The sequence below is a fragment of the Melospiza melodia genome, chromosome 5, assembly GCF_035770615.1.
Source record: "Melospiza melodia melodia isolate bMelMel2 chromosome 5, bMelMel2.pri, whole genome shotgun sequence".
Classification (NCBI taxonomy): Eukaryota; Metazoa; Chordata; class Aves; order Passeriformes; family Passerellidae; genus Melospiza; species Melospiza melodia.
This window is the reverse complement of record NC_086198.1, coordinates 42,147,575-42,162,043: the sequence shown is the minus strand read 5'-3', so window position 1 is coordinate 42,162,043 and position 14,469 is coordinate 42,147,575. Positions and strand designations below refer to the sequence as shown.

Genomic DNA, 14,469 nt, shown 5'->3' with positions numbered 1-14,469 from the left:
CCTGTGCTGGCCCCGCCCCCCGCACCGCTGTCCCGTGGTCACGAGGGGGCGCCGCGCTCGCACCGCGCTCCGTGTCCGCCAGAGGGCGCCCTGCGAGGTCCCGGCCCCACACGGCGGCTCCGCGCCCGCACCGGGGAACGGCCGCGATCCCGCACCCGGCAGCGCCCCGTGCCCGCGGCCGTCCCGGGCCGGAAACCGATCCCGGGCCCGGTGCCACCTCCATCCTCCCGATGGGGGAGAGGCGGCACCGCCCGGGACCTCGGCAGACCCCGGCAGTGCTCGGATCCGCACCCCCGGCCGCCGTCGCGGCCCCGCTGCAGCATCCCGTGCCCGCACTCTGTGGCCCCCTCCCGCTGTCCCGGGACCCGCGCTCGGCGCTGTGTGAGCCCCGGCCCCGTGTGGCGGGGACCGCTCGGAGCCCGGAGCGCTGCGGCGGGGCCGCCACTGGGGACGGGGCTGTGAGACCGAGTCCTGCCGGTGCCCGCTCGAGGGGCGGTGCTGCCTCTGCCCCGGCGGGAGGGTCGCGGCTCTCGGCCGGACTCGGCTTGAGACTGGGCAAAGCCCAGCCTGGGCTCGATGCCCGCTCCTGCTACGATGCCGGGACCACGCTGACCGTAAGCGGGCGATGGAGCCCACAGCCAGAGCCGGGATGGGGCGTTCGGGTCCTGCCGGGGTCTGCCGAGGTCCCGGGCGGTGCCGCCTCTCCCTCGTCGGGAGAACCGAGGCGGCATCGGGATCGGTTTCGGTCCCGTGATCGGTTTCGGGCCCGGGACGGCCGCGGGCACGGGGCGCTGCCGGGTGCGGGATCGCGGCCGTTCCCCGGTGCGGGCGCGGAGCCGCCGTGTGGGGCCGGGACCTCGCAGGGCGCCCTCTGGCGGACACGGAGCGCGGCGCGGGGCAGGGCCGGCACCGCACCCCGGAGCACTCCCGGCCCGGTGCCCCCCGAGGCCGCGGCGCCCCCGGGCCAGAGCAGCCCGTGACTCCCTCCTTCCCTTCCCCGGCGCCGCAGCTCCGAGGGGCTCCCGCCGCACCCCAGGAGAATGAGCGGGACCGTAAGGGCGGCAGAGGACAGGACAGCCCGGTTTTTATTTCAGCTTTACTCTCTTCCAGAGGACGCAGAGACTGGCTGAGAGCTCCCACATGCCGGGGATGAAGGATTGTTTCCCCACGCTGCCCAGCGCCGGGGAGAGCTGGAGCCCGCCGAGCTAGAGCAGCACCGAGAGAGGGCAGCGATGCCATGCGGCAAAGTTGCTAGGACAGGAGCAGCGGGAATTGACAGCTGCCCCTCCTCAGCAGACTAAAAAAACACCCACGTGGCTTTTCAGTTTGGGATTATCTTTATTTTACAGTTTATAAAAAGCTTTTCCCAACGCGTGTGCTCCGTTAAACTTCCGTGCCGTCGTGCAAATTGCTGTGGACTTTGACTTCCAAGTTCACCTGCTTCACCTTCCTGCCGTGCCCCTGGCAGCCGCCGCCGTAGTCCCGCGGGGGATGAACGTTCCTGACGGTGCAACACCGGCTGCCCACGGCCTGCGGGCCGCCCCGGGGCAGATCCACCTTGGTGTTCAAGGGGTGCTCCTCGGGAGCGCCGCCTGCAGCCTCCCGCTTCCTCCGCAGCTTGCGGCACTCCCTGGCCAGGAGGCAAATTCCGGACAGCACCAGCAGCAGCAGGGTGAGGGCAGCGAAGGCGCTGCCCAGGGAGGCACCCACTTGGGACAAGGAGGCTGCGGCAGCAGCTTCCTCCCTCTCCAAGAGCAGCGACTTCATGTTGGTGCCGTTCTTCAGCTGGTCGCCCTCGTTGTCATAGACGAGGGAGGCATCCAGCGCCTCGGGCAGGTCCCTGCGGCCGCGCTGCCAGCGGCGAGCCAGCGAGCGCTGCACACGGGGCCCGGCCGTGCCCTCCGGGCCGATCACGTAGATCACCTGGAGGTACCACTGGTGCCCAGCTTCCACCTTTCCCAAAGAGAAGGCACGGACAGATGTCATTAACATCTGTCGGGTTTTACATCAAGTGTTCTGTTAAAAGCTGGTGTGTTTTGTGTCCTGTGTCTGACAAATTCATCTCAGTGGGTTTTTCTAAGCAGTAACACAGACCACCCAGTGGGATGTCCAGCCTTTGCCAGAGGCAGTAATTTATTCAGGAACATGAATAATATGCTTTTAAAGAGCTTTTTCATTAATGCTTCAGAAAAAAAAATAAAATCACCAGAATAATATCCTAATCTCCATTTCCTGTGTCAGAGGTGAATTCTGAGGGCCCAGAGGGCCCAGAGCCTGCAATTCACCAAGTTTTTGGGAGATCCTGGACAGACAAGGCAGTGTTGGGCTATCAAAAGACTGGGTACATACCTTGTAGAGAGCATCCACCTTGAGAGTGAATCCGTCAACTCCGGGCATGCTGCTGACCGAGTGGAACTCGGACAGCTCGGAAGCAAAGTGGGCGTCGAAAGGCACATCGTGGAAATACTTATCCGTCACTTCCGGCTGGTTTCGGTCCTGGAAGGCAGAGAAGTGTCCTGAGGGATGCTGTCTGCTTTCCCAAAAGAGGCTGGAAGGCAGGGCACTACCTGGGTAAGGGCTCTGATGCAAATGCCCCATCTCCACACCTACATGCAAGCACGGATTAAGGGACACTCGTGGACAAAGGGTGGGGAAAAACCGGTCCTGTGCTCACACTTTGCACCAGCAGTACAAAAGATCCAGTGAGCTCCTTTCTTCATCCCTCTGCAGTCAAGATCTGCTTGCTGCCAGAGGAAATCCCAGAGGGGAAGCAGGAGCAGAGCACTCACCAGGAGCAGGAATCGATGCTTCAGGTACTTGTTGGGCTGGATGCAGCCATACTGGGGCCCCTCGTTGTAGACGGTGCCCGTGGGGTCGAAGAAAGGCACGTAGCCGTCCCTGCCCGTGCACAGGTAAACCTTCTCCAGCTGCAGCCTGTACGCCGCGTTCAGGTTCTGCTCCGGGTGCCAGAGCACACGCCCATACAGGATTTGCCCTGGGAACAAAGAGGAGCAGGTGATCCCCCAACCAGGGGAACACTGCCAGAGCCAAGTGTGCCAGACCACAGGTGAGTCTGTGCTGAGAAGGGTTTGGATTGTTTGGGAAGGGCTTGGGGGGTGCGAGTGACAAAACAAGGTGCCAGAGCATGTTGTTGTTTTACAGGGCTGTAAGATGCTCAAAATGCCATTTATTGCTGTGGAAGAGGCAAAGCCACATCTGGGTTTTGCCCTTTCCTCTCCAGGAAATGGAAGCTGTGCAGGGAAAAACAGTGGGAACAAGCAGAAGAGGTGAGGTAAATCCTACCCTTGGAAAAAGCCCCTTTGTAATCCATTTCTGCCAGAGACATTTCCGACTTGGTGGGATCCATGAGAAAAACCTTCTCGTTGTTGCAGAGCTGAAACTCTGTGTTCAGGGAGTAAACAACCGGAACCGGGCGGTTTGTCTGCTGGAAGGCAATCGGGATCAAAAACCTGGAATTGGGAGAAGGAAGGAAAGAAAAGGGGAGATGAGGTTTGTGCAGCCCAAAGGGGATGGCCCTGCCCTGGGGCCGGGGCCTCCTTACCGCTCGGGAGCGTGAGCCGTGCAGGGCAGGGGCTTGTCTCCAGGCTCTGTCCATGGCTGCGTGGGCTGCACCGTGCAGGGGATCAGCAGGATGGTGTATTCTCCAGAGTAGTCCTTCCTGGGAACAGACAGGAGCAGTCACCAAGCAGAGCTCTGAGCTCTTCACCCAGGGCAGCAGCTCTGTCTTGCCCCGGCAATGTCATCCAGCAGTCCCTGAGGGATGAACGTGACCTTCTGAAATGCACCGTCACTTCTGGGATCAGCCTATCCACATGCTTCATTGCTGGAAAAATTCCTTTACAAAAGGCTGAGCTGGTTTTCCTCTCAGTAGAACAGTGTTCCAAGCTCTGGCCAAGCTCCTGAGCATTCCACACTACTGCAGTGGCTGCTGGAGGGGTGCCAGGGAGAGCCTCGTGCTGTGGGAAGCTGCTGAAGGAGACTGGACCCCCAGCCCTCACCTGTTGTAGGAGCTGGTTGCTCTCCAGAGCTGGTAGGGAGAGTCAAAAGTCTGAGCACTCCACAGCAGCTGCAGGTCAAACTCGATCCCTCCCAGGTGCTCTGGAGTCATCAAGGAGGACCTGACATCTGGCAGGCTGTGGTGCTCCAAGACAAACAGCCCTGGGGGGGGACAAGGAGGTGACAGGGCACAGAGGTCCCATGTTGTCAGCACAGAGGGGCTCCTGGCGGGGACAGGGACTTGCTCTGCTGCCCGTGGTGCCAGAGCAGAGCTGTGTGTGACCCTGTCGTGTGTCCCTGCCCAGATCAGTGCCCTCACCTCTGAACTTGGCCTGTGTCCTGAACTCGATGACGAGGCGGCCGTCGTCGCGGATGTAGATGCGGATGATCTGCAGGCGGGCCGAGAGCACACTGTCCGTCTGGATCCCTGCAAGCACAGCGGGGCCACGCTCGCTGCTCAGCTGGCCTCTGCCAGCCCCAGGATCTCTGGGAGACCTCCCAAAGGCAGGGTTTCCTTGGCATCATCCTCCACTGAGCCAGCTGCACACTTCCTCCCTCCCCCCCGGCTGTCTAAGTCCCCCACAGGCATAAAGGAAGGAATATTCCGAGTGCCCACTCCCTCGGGACTCTGGTGGCAGTGCAGGAGCTCAGGGGAAACACGAAGGAGCCACTTATTCCACAGCCCTTGGAGTGCTCACCTGTCCTCCAGAGCACGGTGTCGTAGAAGAAGGAGAACTCCATCTCCGTGTGGTGCTCCAGGGAAGCCCAGCCCCTCGGCGCCGTCACGTAGATGTAGGACACGTACAGAGGCACGTGGACTGTCAGGAAGGACTGGGCAGAGTCCCTCACCTGGCAATAAAACCCCAAAAAGGGGGTTAGGCACCTTCAGGGGAGGTCAGAGGTGACTCTGGGTATTCTTTACCTCAGACAAACCTGGGTTTTAATTCAGGGGCAGTGCTGAGGATCGCTGGGACCATGGGACAGAGGAGCTCTAGGTGCAATTTCACCTCAAAACCCCCCAGCTTCCAAGGCTGGGAATTAAAAATCAGCAATTCTGCTTGCTCAGGCCTCCCAGAGCTCTCCATTTATTATCTGCAGAGTGCAGCTGCACTTTGCAGGCCCCGGAGAATTCAGGGAGATGTTCCAGCCTGCCTGGTGCCAGGCTCCACATGCTCCAGTGGGCACTTGTTCAGGCCAAGTAGCTTCTCTGGGCTTGTGCAAACAATTGGAGCTATAAAAGGAAACTTAATGAAGTAGTCCAGGCTGGCAGGAATTAAAAGAGATTATACTGGTCCTAGCAAAGTGCCTGGGAATTTAATGTCTGAGCTTAGGGGAGGTGGAGTGGGCTGCACATGGATAATGTAGCCACGAGAGGGCGGTGAGACACCTCACATAGTGGAAGCCACTCATTTATGGAGGAAAATTGCTGGGTTTTTGTCTGCCAGCCTGTTAATTAGGAAATGAGTTAAAATATCCCATAGCCTCGCTCTGTTGTAGAGCATGAACTAAGCTGTTTCTGCTCTGTCTTTGGCTCATTTCTACTGGCTGAGAACACATCCAAAATTATAAAAGAGAGCCCAGCTGAGAATGTTTTATATTTCCAGTATGGCTATACATTAAAAAAACAAATATTTTCCTGGTGCTCTGAAGATTAAAAGAATAAAACCTGTGATACTCCTAGGAAAATACATGAAATAAATGCACACAGCACTGTTCTCTTCCAGGTGACAGGGAGGGAAAGGCACACTCCACCTGTACAGAGCAGAGCAGCAGCTACACTCAAGTGCAAGGCAGAGCTGTGCCTGAGAGCTGAGATCTGGGATAGTGGGAGAGCTGGGGATGGACTCTCACCTGGAAGTCAGCAGTGACAGAGCCCCCACAGACATCAATTAACTCGGTCATGTCGTAGTAGGCGTCGAAGGTCCAGATGCAGCTCTTGAGGTTGAGGTGCTGGTACAGCTGGATGCTCCTGGGCTCCCGCACTGCAGGGTCCAGCTGGTAGGGCCGGTCATAGCCCGGGCCCAGCACCGAGCTCTCCGGGGCCACCTCGGCCAGGAACCCTGCCTCTGAGGGACACAAACCAGGACAGTGACCCCTCCCGGCTTTAAACTGCCCCAGGCCACATGCTCGCTTCACTCCTGAATCACCAGAGCTCCTCTCCCTTCCTTATCCTGGAGGACACACTCAGGTCTTCACAGGAGAAACCGTTACAGGAATGGGGCAAGCATCCTAATAATCCAACTTAGGGACCGACTGATTCAGGGCTGAAGTTAACCTTTAAGGAATGAGGAATGGGTTGAGTGTGGGATTATCAGAACAAAGTACACGATCCTGCCTGGATCTAGCATGGACTTCATTCCCTGGAGTGTCAGAGACAAAATCTGCCTGTTCTTTTCAGCTCTGATATTTCTTTCAGCAGTGAATTGATTTTGTTGCCTCATGGGAGACCTCAGTGACCCAGACACAGTGATCCAGCCCTGCAGATCCCTCTCTAACCGGGAAGGTATCACAAAAATGATTTAAAAATCAGAAAACCACTAGCACAACATGAACCTACAACCCCAAATGTTCCCATGCCTGGAATCCCATCTCCAATGGGGCAACTCTGGTCACTGCTGTGAGACCAGGAAGATTCATTGCTATTTACATCACGTCAAGAGAGCCCAGAGGAACACAAAGACCCTTTCTCTGACTTCTTTCCAGGCTTCCACCTTCAGGAAGCTTTGAAGGTTACCTGAGATGCCTCTGAGGTCCCTGGCAGTGACCAGGTTGGAGCAGACATGCTGGTGCCTGTAGATGGACTCGGAGAGCAGGAAGTGCAGGTTGTGCAGTGGCAGCGTGGAGATCAGGGGCAGCATCCCATCCTGGTGGGGGATCTGCACCGAGATGTGGATCCTGGAACAAGCAGCACGTGAGACAGCAGAACAGAGCAGCCTGGCAGGCACAGGATCCCCCCAGCAGCACAGCCTTAAGCTGTGTCCCCCCAGCTCCCCGCTGCTGAGGGGAAGGGCACCCCCTCAGCTGGGCAGGCTGTGAGACGACAGTGGGAGCAGGAACCCGAGCAGCCCATACTGCCTGAGGGATGTGTTTCACACACACATCGTGCTTGTGAGCCCGGGCACCCCTGTAAGCCCAGGGGGGCTGGGGAAGGGCTGCACTCCCCTTTCTTCAGCCTCATACCTGTTGGGATGCTCCTTGTGCTTCACATCCAGGTACTTGAGCGTGGCAATGAAGGACTGTGCCTGGAAGCCTCGGGCCGTCCCCGCCACCACAGGCGTGTGGCAGATGGCACTGTCTGTGCCTATGGTGACCGCGCTGCTCCTCAGGGGCGTCCCCACGTGGCCGGCCCTGTCCACAGCCTTGGCCACGCAGCGCACGTGGAACCGCCGGCTGAAGTAGATGCTGTCCAGCACCTGAGGGAACGAGGAGGGGGAAACCACTGGTGCTTCCAGCAGGCTAAGGGAAAGCGGCACTCAGTTTTCTAAACCCAAACCCCCAGGCCTCAGATCCAAGGAGACTTTAGTCTGGAATGTCTGCGTACCCTGTGGTTGACGCTGGTGAAGGGGGTGTTGTCCGTGATGGTCTCGAAAGGCGACCGGGCTCCGTTGCCGTCCGTGGGGGCGGCCACTTCCCAGCTGAACTGGATGGAGGACTGGTTGATGCCAGCCTCAGCACAGCGCTCCCTCATCAGGGTGTACTTGGGGAAGTGAGGGTCACAGGGAGTCACACAGACCAGGGGGTAGCCTGGGGAGGGGGATTTCCTAGCGCCCTCCTTGGTCACTTCTTCCACGCGGTCGTAGTCAGCCAGGGTGACAACCTGTGTGGAGGCAAGAGGGGCTGAGGGAGAGGGTGGAAAATGCCATCCTTCCCTCCCACGTTGTCACTGCAGCTCTACATTTTATTTCCAAAATCCCACTGCGGTTTCCAATCTGTACTTGCAGGGCACTAAATCACATCCGCTCACCACAGGAGGTGCTGGGAGAATCAGGCTCCCTGCTGCCTCCTGATCCAAAATAGTCACTGTGGCAGTGCTGATGTCTCCCAGGACTGCTTCCACTGGATCATCTGGGCCCAGCACCAGAGAAAAGGACTCATGCCATTCCCGGTCCTCGTTGGACATGATCTCCACCTTGAACATGATGTGGGCCACACCTGGGGGCGCGAGTGCAAGAGAAACAGAGGGAAGTTGATTCATCACCAGAGACTGCTCTCAAGTTCTCGTCCGAGCCCTGCGCAGCTGCTCCAGGCTGTGACCACAGAGACATTATGATAAAATACACATTATAAATTTTATTTCCACTCATTGCTGCTAATAATTTACCCAGAGGAGTCTACTATCAACATAAAACTCCAGCTATGACAACTGATCCAATCGATCCGGTGACAGATTTACTAGCAGATGCCGACTGAGGATTAATAATGACTGTCTTCTATTAGCTGTCTGGAGGAAAAACCTGGGATGCAAAGCACATTGCCATCCCTCCTCTCCCTCAGGTGTGCAGAGCTGCTTAGTGAGGGTCCAGCAACATGGTCTGTGGTGCTCACAGCCCTACATTCCCCAAGGAGGACTTCACTCTGCCAGGTGCCAGTGCTCCGTCCTCTGGTCCCATCACCCTTCGTTTAACACATCAGCTAAAATTCCTGCGACAAGTGGCTTTTCCCACATCCCTGGGCGTTCTGGCCACGCCCCCACCCCAACCCTCCCCTTGGGGCCCCTTTACCTGGGCTGAATTTGAGCATGCGGCTCTTAGGGTAGTAATCCACGCCGGCCTGCGCGGAGCCGTCGCGGGTGCTGCAGCGCACGCGGGAGGTGCGGTTGTGGTCGCCCCTGCGCACCACCGGGATGCTCAGCACCGCCACGCCCTCGGGGCCCGCCGGCTCCCGCACCTGGTACGCCGCCTCCTCGAACTCGATGGTGGGGGCTGCGGGCACAGCACGGAGGGAAAAGCCCCGGATTTGCACCCTGGCACCTTTCAGGCTCATCCCCGCACCTTCAGGGCAAGGAGCTCCTCAAAGCGGGGGCCAAAAAGGCTTGGGTGTGACTTAGGGTAAAACCTAAGGAGGGTGTTGGGCTACAGAAAATGGCAAATGATTCTCCCATCCCTGCCTCCCACACGTCCCCAAATCCCTGCCACGTGCTGGTGATCCAGCCTGGCATCCCTCTTCTCCCCCACAGATCTCTCCAGGCTGTGCTGCTGTGGAGGGAGAGGAACATCTCCCAAGGGAAGCACAGCAACTCCAGCTACAGGGGAATGGGAAATAGGAGAGGTGGGGGGTCCGAGCACTCCTATCCAGCCTCTCCCTTCAGCCCAGCCCAGTGCACCGCAGTGACCTGTACACAAGGCTGTGACCGTGGCACCGAAGGCATCCACGTTGATGGGGCTGTGCTGACTCCCCGGGACCCCCCAGACACCTTTGCTGAGCAGCCTCACTCACCATCTTCGTCGTTGGTGATAGTTATGGTTGCCACATCCATCTTCCCAATCCTAGCTCCACTCCAGTGGTTTCCAAGGGGGCTCCCCAGATAGACCTGGAACTGCTCTTCTGGTTCGAAGGCAGAGTCGTCACTGATGTGAACACTGCAGTTCTTCACCTAAAGCCAAGTGAAGAGGAGAAAGCAGCAAACTCTGATAAATCTGATAAAGCCACATAAAGGCCAGGGTGTACTTCCCTATCTAGGGCTGCACATTGGAGTGCTGTCCATCCTGGAAGAAACCCTTCCATTTTTAGGGCTGCTCCTTCAGTGTGGACCAAGTGCATGATGAGACAAAGAAGCAAAAGCATCTCCTTCCACAAACCCACAGCTCTCTGTACAACAATCCTGGGTCCTCCTGATGCATCAGATTTGCATTTCACAATTTAACCAGTTCCATCCTGGAACATCCAACCCCTTCAGAGTGGGTCACATTGCCAGGACAAGAATTTGTATCTGAAACCAGCCCGGAGCAGTCTACCAGCCCCTCTGGTTACAGAGGGCCGAGGAGGAGATGTGAACCTCTCCCAGCACTGGTTCTTCACTCCCCCAGGAGGCAGGTGCAGCTCACCTTCTCCCCTTTGAGGAAGATGATGCGAGACTCCTCTGCATCCCTCCTCTCGGTGAAGTCCTCCATGAGCTGCGCTGTCAGGCTCCGGGTGTAGCACCTGACGGAGGACTCGTAGCTCAGGTCCCCCGCCCGCAAGATGGGGACGTGCAGGGTGCCCTCCTTCTCCCTGGCCGTGTAGCTGTCCTTGCTGAACTGCATGCTGGGCACTGCAGGGGGGCAGAAACAGAGCCAAGCAGTGCTGGGGATGCACAGGGAGCCAAGGGGCAGGGAGGGAGCAGTCACAGCTGCCAGGGATGACTTACCGTCCTGGAAGATGTCATTGATGGCCACGATGGCTTGGAAGGGCTTTGCCAGCTCGGCTCCGTGGGGGGAGCTGAGGTAAACAACAAATGTCTCCAGCCCTTCTATCACTGGGTACTGGGCATCATCCAGGATTGTCAGGGGGCAGAACTGGGAGGAAAGTGGAATTCCTGCTGTTAGACATACAAAGTTTTATCCTTCCCAGCACTCAGGTTTGGGAGTCTAATGTAAAGCCATTATGTAATTATGTTTTCTGAGTCCACTAATCAATGTAAAGAATGTTCTACACAAACTCAGCCTATCATTTCAGAGAACAGGCAGCGATCCTTGCCCCGGAAGAGGTGGCATGACCAAATCTCTCCAGGCTGGAGTGCTGATGGCATGGGGAATCTGTGCCTAGCAGAATCATTAACAGTTCTCAAGTGGCCCTGAGAGGATTTTCAAAACAAATGGCAGATATGCACAGAAACACAAGACAGGTGTTGCCAGGCAAAGCAGACTCAGCAGGAGTCCAAGTGGCTCCTCACCTCTTCGGTCTTGCCTGGCCTGAACTCTATTTTCCTGGAGCTGGGCACATAATCGACTCCCGGGCTGGCCGAGGGCGGGTCCGATGTCCGAGTGGCACACCACACCGACGTGGGCGTGGAGAGGTCGGGTCCCTGCCGCAGCACTGGGATCTCAATGCGTCCTGCAGCACCAGATGCACATGACAGAGAACAAACTGAGAGAGCAGCCACGTTCCACAAGCCCACCCCTTTCCCTTCAGCACTGCTCCTGCCCCCAGCCTCCCCCTCGGCACAGAGGGAAGCATAGAGCCCCTCTGCAGCACACCTTTGCAGTTAGTTCTGCTGTGCCCCGAATCGCTCCTTCTGACACCTCTTCATGGTGAAAGCTTCTACAGGGAGCATCCCAACACAGCCCTCTGCTCCTCACCTGCAGCCTCGCTGACAGTAAAGGTGGCATTCCCCAGGGACACGGTGGAGGCATCGTTGGGACCAGCAATGACCACGTTGGCCGAAGCCCGGCTGCCAAGGCGCGCATTGTCCGAGGCGTCGGCCAGCACCACCTCAAACTCCTCCTCCTCTTCATACTCGCTGTCATCGATCAGAGTGACATCACAGGTCACCACGGTGACCCCCGGCCCCAACACGAGGCGGCTCTCGTCCGACAGCTCCCGGGACTTGAAGTCAGAGCCGGATTCCAGCATGTAAAGGCTGCTGCCCCTGGCTGATTTGGGGACGGTGTAGCAGATGGCAGACACAGTGCTGCTGGCATCCCCTAGGAAGCAATAGGAAAACTCCATAGTGGAAACACTTTAAATCTACTTGGTGGAGACACCTTTCACTTAAATAATAAAGCAGCATTTGGAAAAGAGGATGAGGAATGAAATGCTGAACTTGGATAGCGGCTGGCTTAGACATGACTTCCAGGCAAGCTCCTAAACCCCACTCAGGAAGCCGAGAGGTGGCACTTGCCTGTTAAAGAACACACAGACACTGACAGGCTCCACATAAAGCACTGCCTAGCTCACAGAGAAGCAGCAAACAAATACAAAGGTTTGCTCCTGCTCATGCCAGGAGCTGGAACAAATCCAAACCCAAGAGGCTTTAACAGCAAAGACAGGAAAGGTTAAAAAAATAAACAACGCTGCCCCATGCATTGCTTGCCATTGCATTGTGCTCCAGAACCTCTTCCAAAACATGGGAGAAGGCTCCAAAACCATAAGCAGACGAAGGCCAAGGGTTCCCCCTCTGCACGTGTCCCTCCCACGGGGCTCAGCACGGCCCAACCCACCTTTCCTTTGCACAGGAGCCGAGAGCAAGCCGGCGCTCTCACTGACATGGAAGGTGCTCCTGTCGAACTGCAGCGTGGGCTCGTCCTCGGGGTCGGAGATGGTGACGGTGGCGCGGGTGACGTTGCCCAGCAGGGCGTAGGCCGGCATGCTGAGCTCCACGGAAAAGCTCTCCGTGCCCTCGAACACATCATCGTCGTGGATGGCGATGGTGCAGGCCTTCGTGTCCTCCCTCTCCTCAAACTGCACCTACAGGGCAGCAAGATGACTGCTGTCCTTGGAGTGCCACCTGGAGCTCCCCATCCTTCCTGAGGTGCTCCCTCTTCCAACAGCAAACAACCCGCCTGAGTTTACTAACAGAACACACCCTCCTTGGTGTTTTGGTCACTTCCCACCCATTCTTTGCTCCAGGCTTGGTGGCAGGCATGGTGAGCCCGTCCCTTTGCTGTGTGCCACCCACCTGCCCCGCGTACTCCACGTAGTCCTGCTCTCCGGGCCGTGCTCCCGATCCAGCGGCGGCCGTTCCCTGCTCGGTGCGGCACAGGACGATGCTGTACTGGTTGAGGTTCCCCAGCCGCCTCACGGTGACGCTCACGGAGCCAGCGCTCTCCCTGACCTTGTAGCTGGAAAGGGATCAAGCAAGCACATGAGGAACAGGCTGGGGAGCAAACCCTGCGTGTTTGTGTGACACTGAGGGTGAGGCTCCGTGGAAAATCCGAGGCAGGGAAATAACTGGGCAGCTGCTCCGTGGTTCAGCCTGGCAGGGCCCTCTCCTCACTGGCAGGATTTCCTTCCCACACTGTAGGGAGCTCAGGTAAGAGCCCAGCTGCCAGGCAAGTGCTGTGACCCTCATGGCACTTACCTGGAGTGAGTAAAGCTGAGGAGGGACCACTGGATGTGGAAGACGTTGCCGCTGACCACGTTGGGTTTGCCGTCCTTCACCAGGAACTGGAAGCTGTCCGTGGTCTCCTGAACCTTCTCCTCGTGCATCACGTACCGAATGAGGCCCTGGTTCACATCCTCTGCCAGGAGGGAACAGCCAGTGAGTCAACACAGGAATCCAAAGGCAGCTTTGTGGATGAGCAGTGTGGATCTGCTGGGATTGGGGATCCCAGTGGCATAGGAAGCAGTTACCCCCTCAGCCCTGCAAGAGTGAGCCTCCCCCACAGTGCTGACTCTGCACAGCTGCACCTCTGCCAGACTGTGATGATCAGATGCACTTGCAAGATCTGCAACCCCTCTTTACTGCCCCAAGTCACATCTCCAGCTCTAACAAGCCTGGAGAACCTGGGACAACCTACAGGACACAGGTTGTTGTCTCTAAGAAATTGTAGGATTTCTGCAACTGACAGCAAAGTTCAATGCTTGTTTTCAACATGCTTCCCCTTGGCTTTCTTCCCTCCCACCTATTTTTTTTCTTATTTTAACAAACTGAATCAACTGATGGAAAAAAAAAGCAGCAGGGCACAGCCCAGGTCCATACCCTGTGTAAAGGTGGTCACAGCTGTCTCTGGCTTCAGCTTGTTCTCCACATGACCATTCCTGGGACCAGTTGTTATCTCATAGATCAGCTGTTTGTCACCTGTGTCAGGATCTGTCGTCAGTAATTCCTTCTTAGTGATGAGATTGGTGGCCTGGATTAAAGCCAAATCAAGGGAGTAAAACTGAGGCTCCAGCAGTGCAAGTCTGATTGACTGTTCACACAAAAAACCCAACCATCCCTCTGTCAAAACAGCTCTCCATGAGGGAAGATCTAGGGATGTGGAAGTACAGAGCAGCCTTGAACAGTGATAACCCACAACGTGTTTGACAACACAAGAAGGATTCAAATTTTGCCTCACATCTGGTTACTTGAATTTAAAAGACAAATGCAGCTCAAAGAAAAGCAAATTCCAAAGCAGCTGCCCAGCCTCATTTAGCTGGAGCTAAAAGCTAGGACAAATCTTTGGGTTTCTCTTAGACACCTCTATTCCATGAGCTGTGCTGATGCTCAGGTGAGGCCTTGCTTGGCAAAAAAACAAATCTGCAAACAGCCTCAGATTGAAGGAGTCACTCAAGACTGTTCACACAGCTCTGCTGAGTCTCCATGAGAGCCTCTTTCAAATGCCCTCACAGGGATTTGATTCAGTTCCACCACATTTTGCTTCCTCTTCAAAAACAAAATGTTTTTAACAGCAGGAGAAAGAGAGAAAATTGAGCTGCTTGAGGCTGCAGGAGTGCTTTTCCTGAAGTGAGGAGTTTGAGCTGAGATAGCCATTTCTTAATACAATTTCTTGCTGCAGCATCTTCCACTCTTTTTTTTTCTGGGAGGAATCA

The 14,469-nt window shown here is 56.7% G+C and overlaps 1 protein-coding gene across 1 annotated transcript in view; it reads right to left on the bottom strand.

Moving 5' to 3' along the window:
• Window positions 1-1,318: 1,318 nt before the first annotated feature.
• FRAS1 (Fraser extracellular matrix complex subunit 1) overlaps window positions 1,319-14,469 on the bottom strand; it is a 105,746-nt gene continuing 92,595 nt past the window's right edge. Inside the window, exons 51-74 of the mRNA XM_063158094.1 lie at window positions 13,637-13,787; window positions 13,016-13,175; window positions 12,614-12,776; window positions 12,156-12,402; window positions 11,295-11,639; window positions 10,889-11,049; window positions 10,693-10,789; window positions 10,364-10,534; window positions 10,062-10,267; window positions 9,454-9,610; window positions 8,739-8,939; window positions 7,982-8,169; window positions 7,559-7,834; window positions 7,198-7,430; window positions 6,752-6,912; window positions 5,869-6,083; window positions 4,716-4,866; window positions 4,337-4,444; window positions 4,020-4,179; window positions 3,563-3,679; window positions 3,304-3,470; window positions 2,790-2,995; window positions 2,350-2,496; window positions 1,319-1,953 (exon numbers count right to left, since the gene is read on the bottom strand). Coding sequence (XP_063014164.1) covers window positions 1,384-1,953; window positions 2,350-2,496; window positions 2,790-2,995; window positions 3,304-3,470; window positions 3,563-3,679; window positions 4,020-4,179; window positions 4,337-4,444; window positions 4,716-4,866; window positions 5,869-6,083; window positions 6,752-6,912; window positions 7,198-7,430; window positions 7,559-7,834; window positions 7,982-8,169; window positions 8,739-8,939; window positions 9,454-9,610; window positions 10,062-10,267; window positions 10,364-10,534; window positions 10,693-10,789; window positions 10,889-11,049; window positions 11,295-11,639; window positions 12,156-12,402; window positions 12,614-12,776; window positions 13,016-13,175; window positions 13,637-13,787 — 4,758 coding nt within the window. The 3' untranslated portion in view covers window positions 1,319-1,383. The remainder of the gene's footprint in view (window positions 1,954-2,349; window positions 2,497-2,789; window positions 2,996-3,303; window positions 3,471-3,562; window positions 3,680-4,019; window positions 4,180-4,336; window positions 4,445-4,715; window positions 4,867-5,868; window positions 6,084-6,751; window positions 6,913-7,197; window positions 7,431-7,558; window positions 7,835-7,981; window positions 8,170-8,738; window positions 8,940-9,453; window positions 9,611-10,061; window positions 10,268-10,363; window positions 10,535-10,692; window positions 10,790-10,888; window positions 11,050-11,294; window positions 11,640-12,155; window positions 12,403-12,613; window positions 12,777-13,015; window positions 13,176-13,636; window positions 13,788-14,469) is intronic.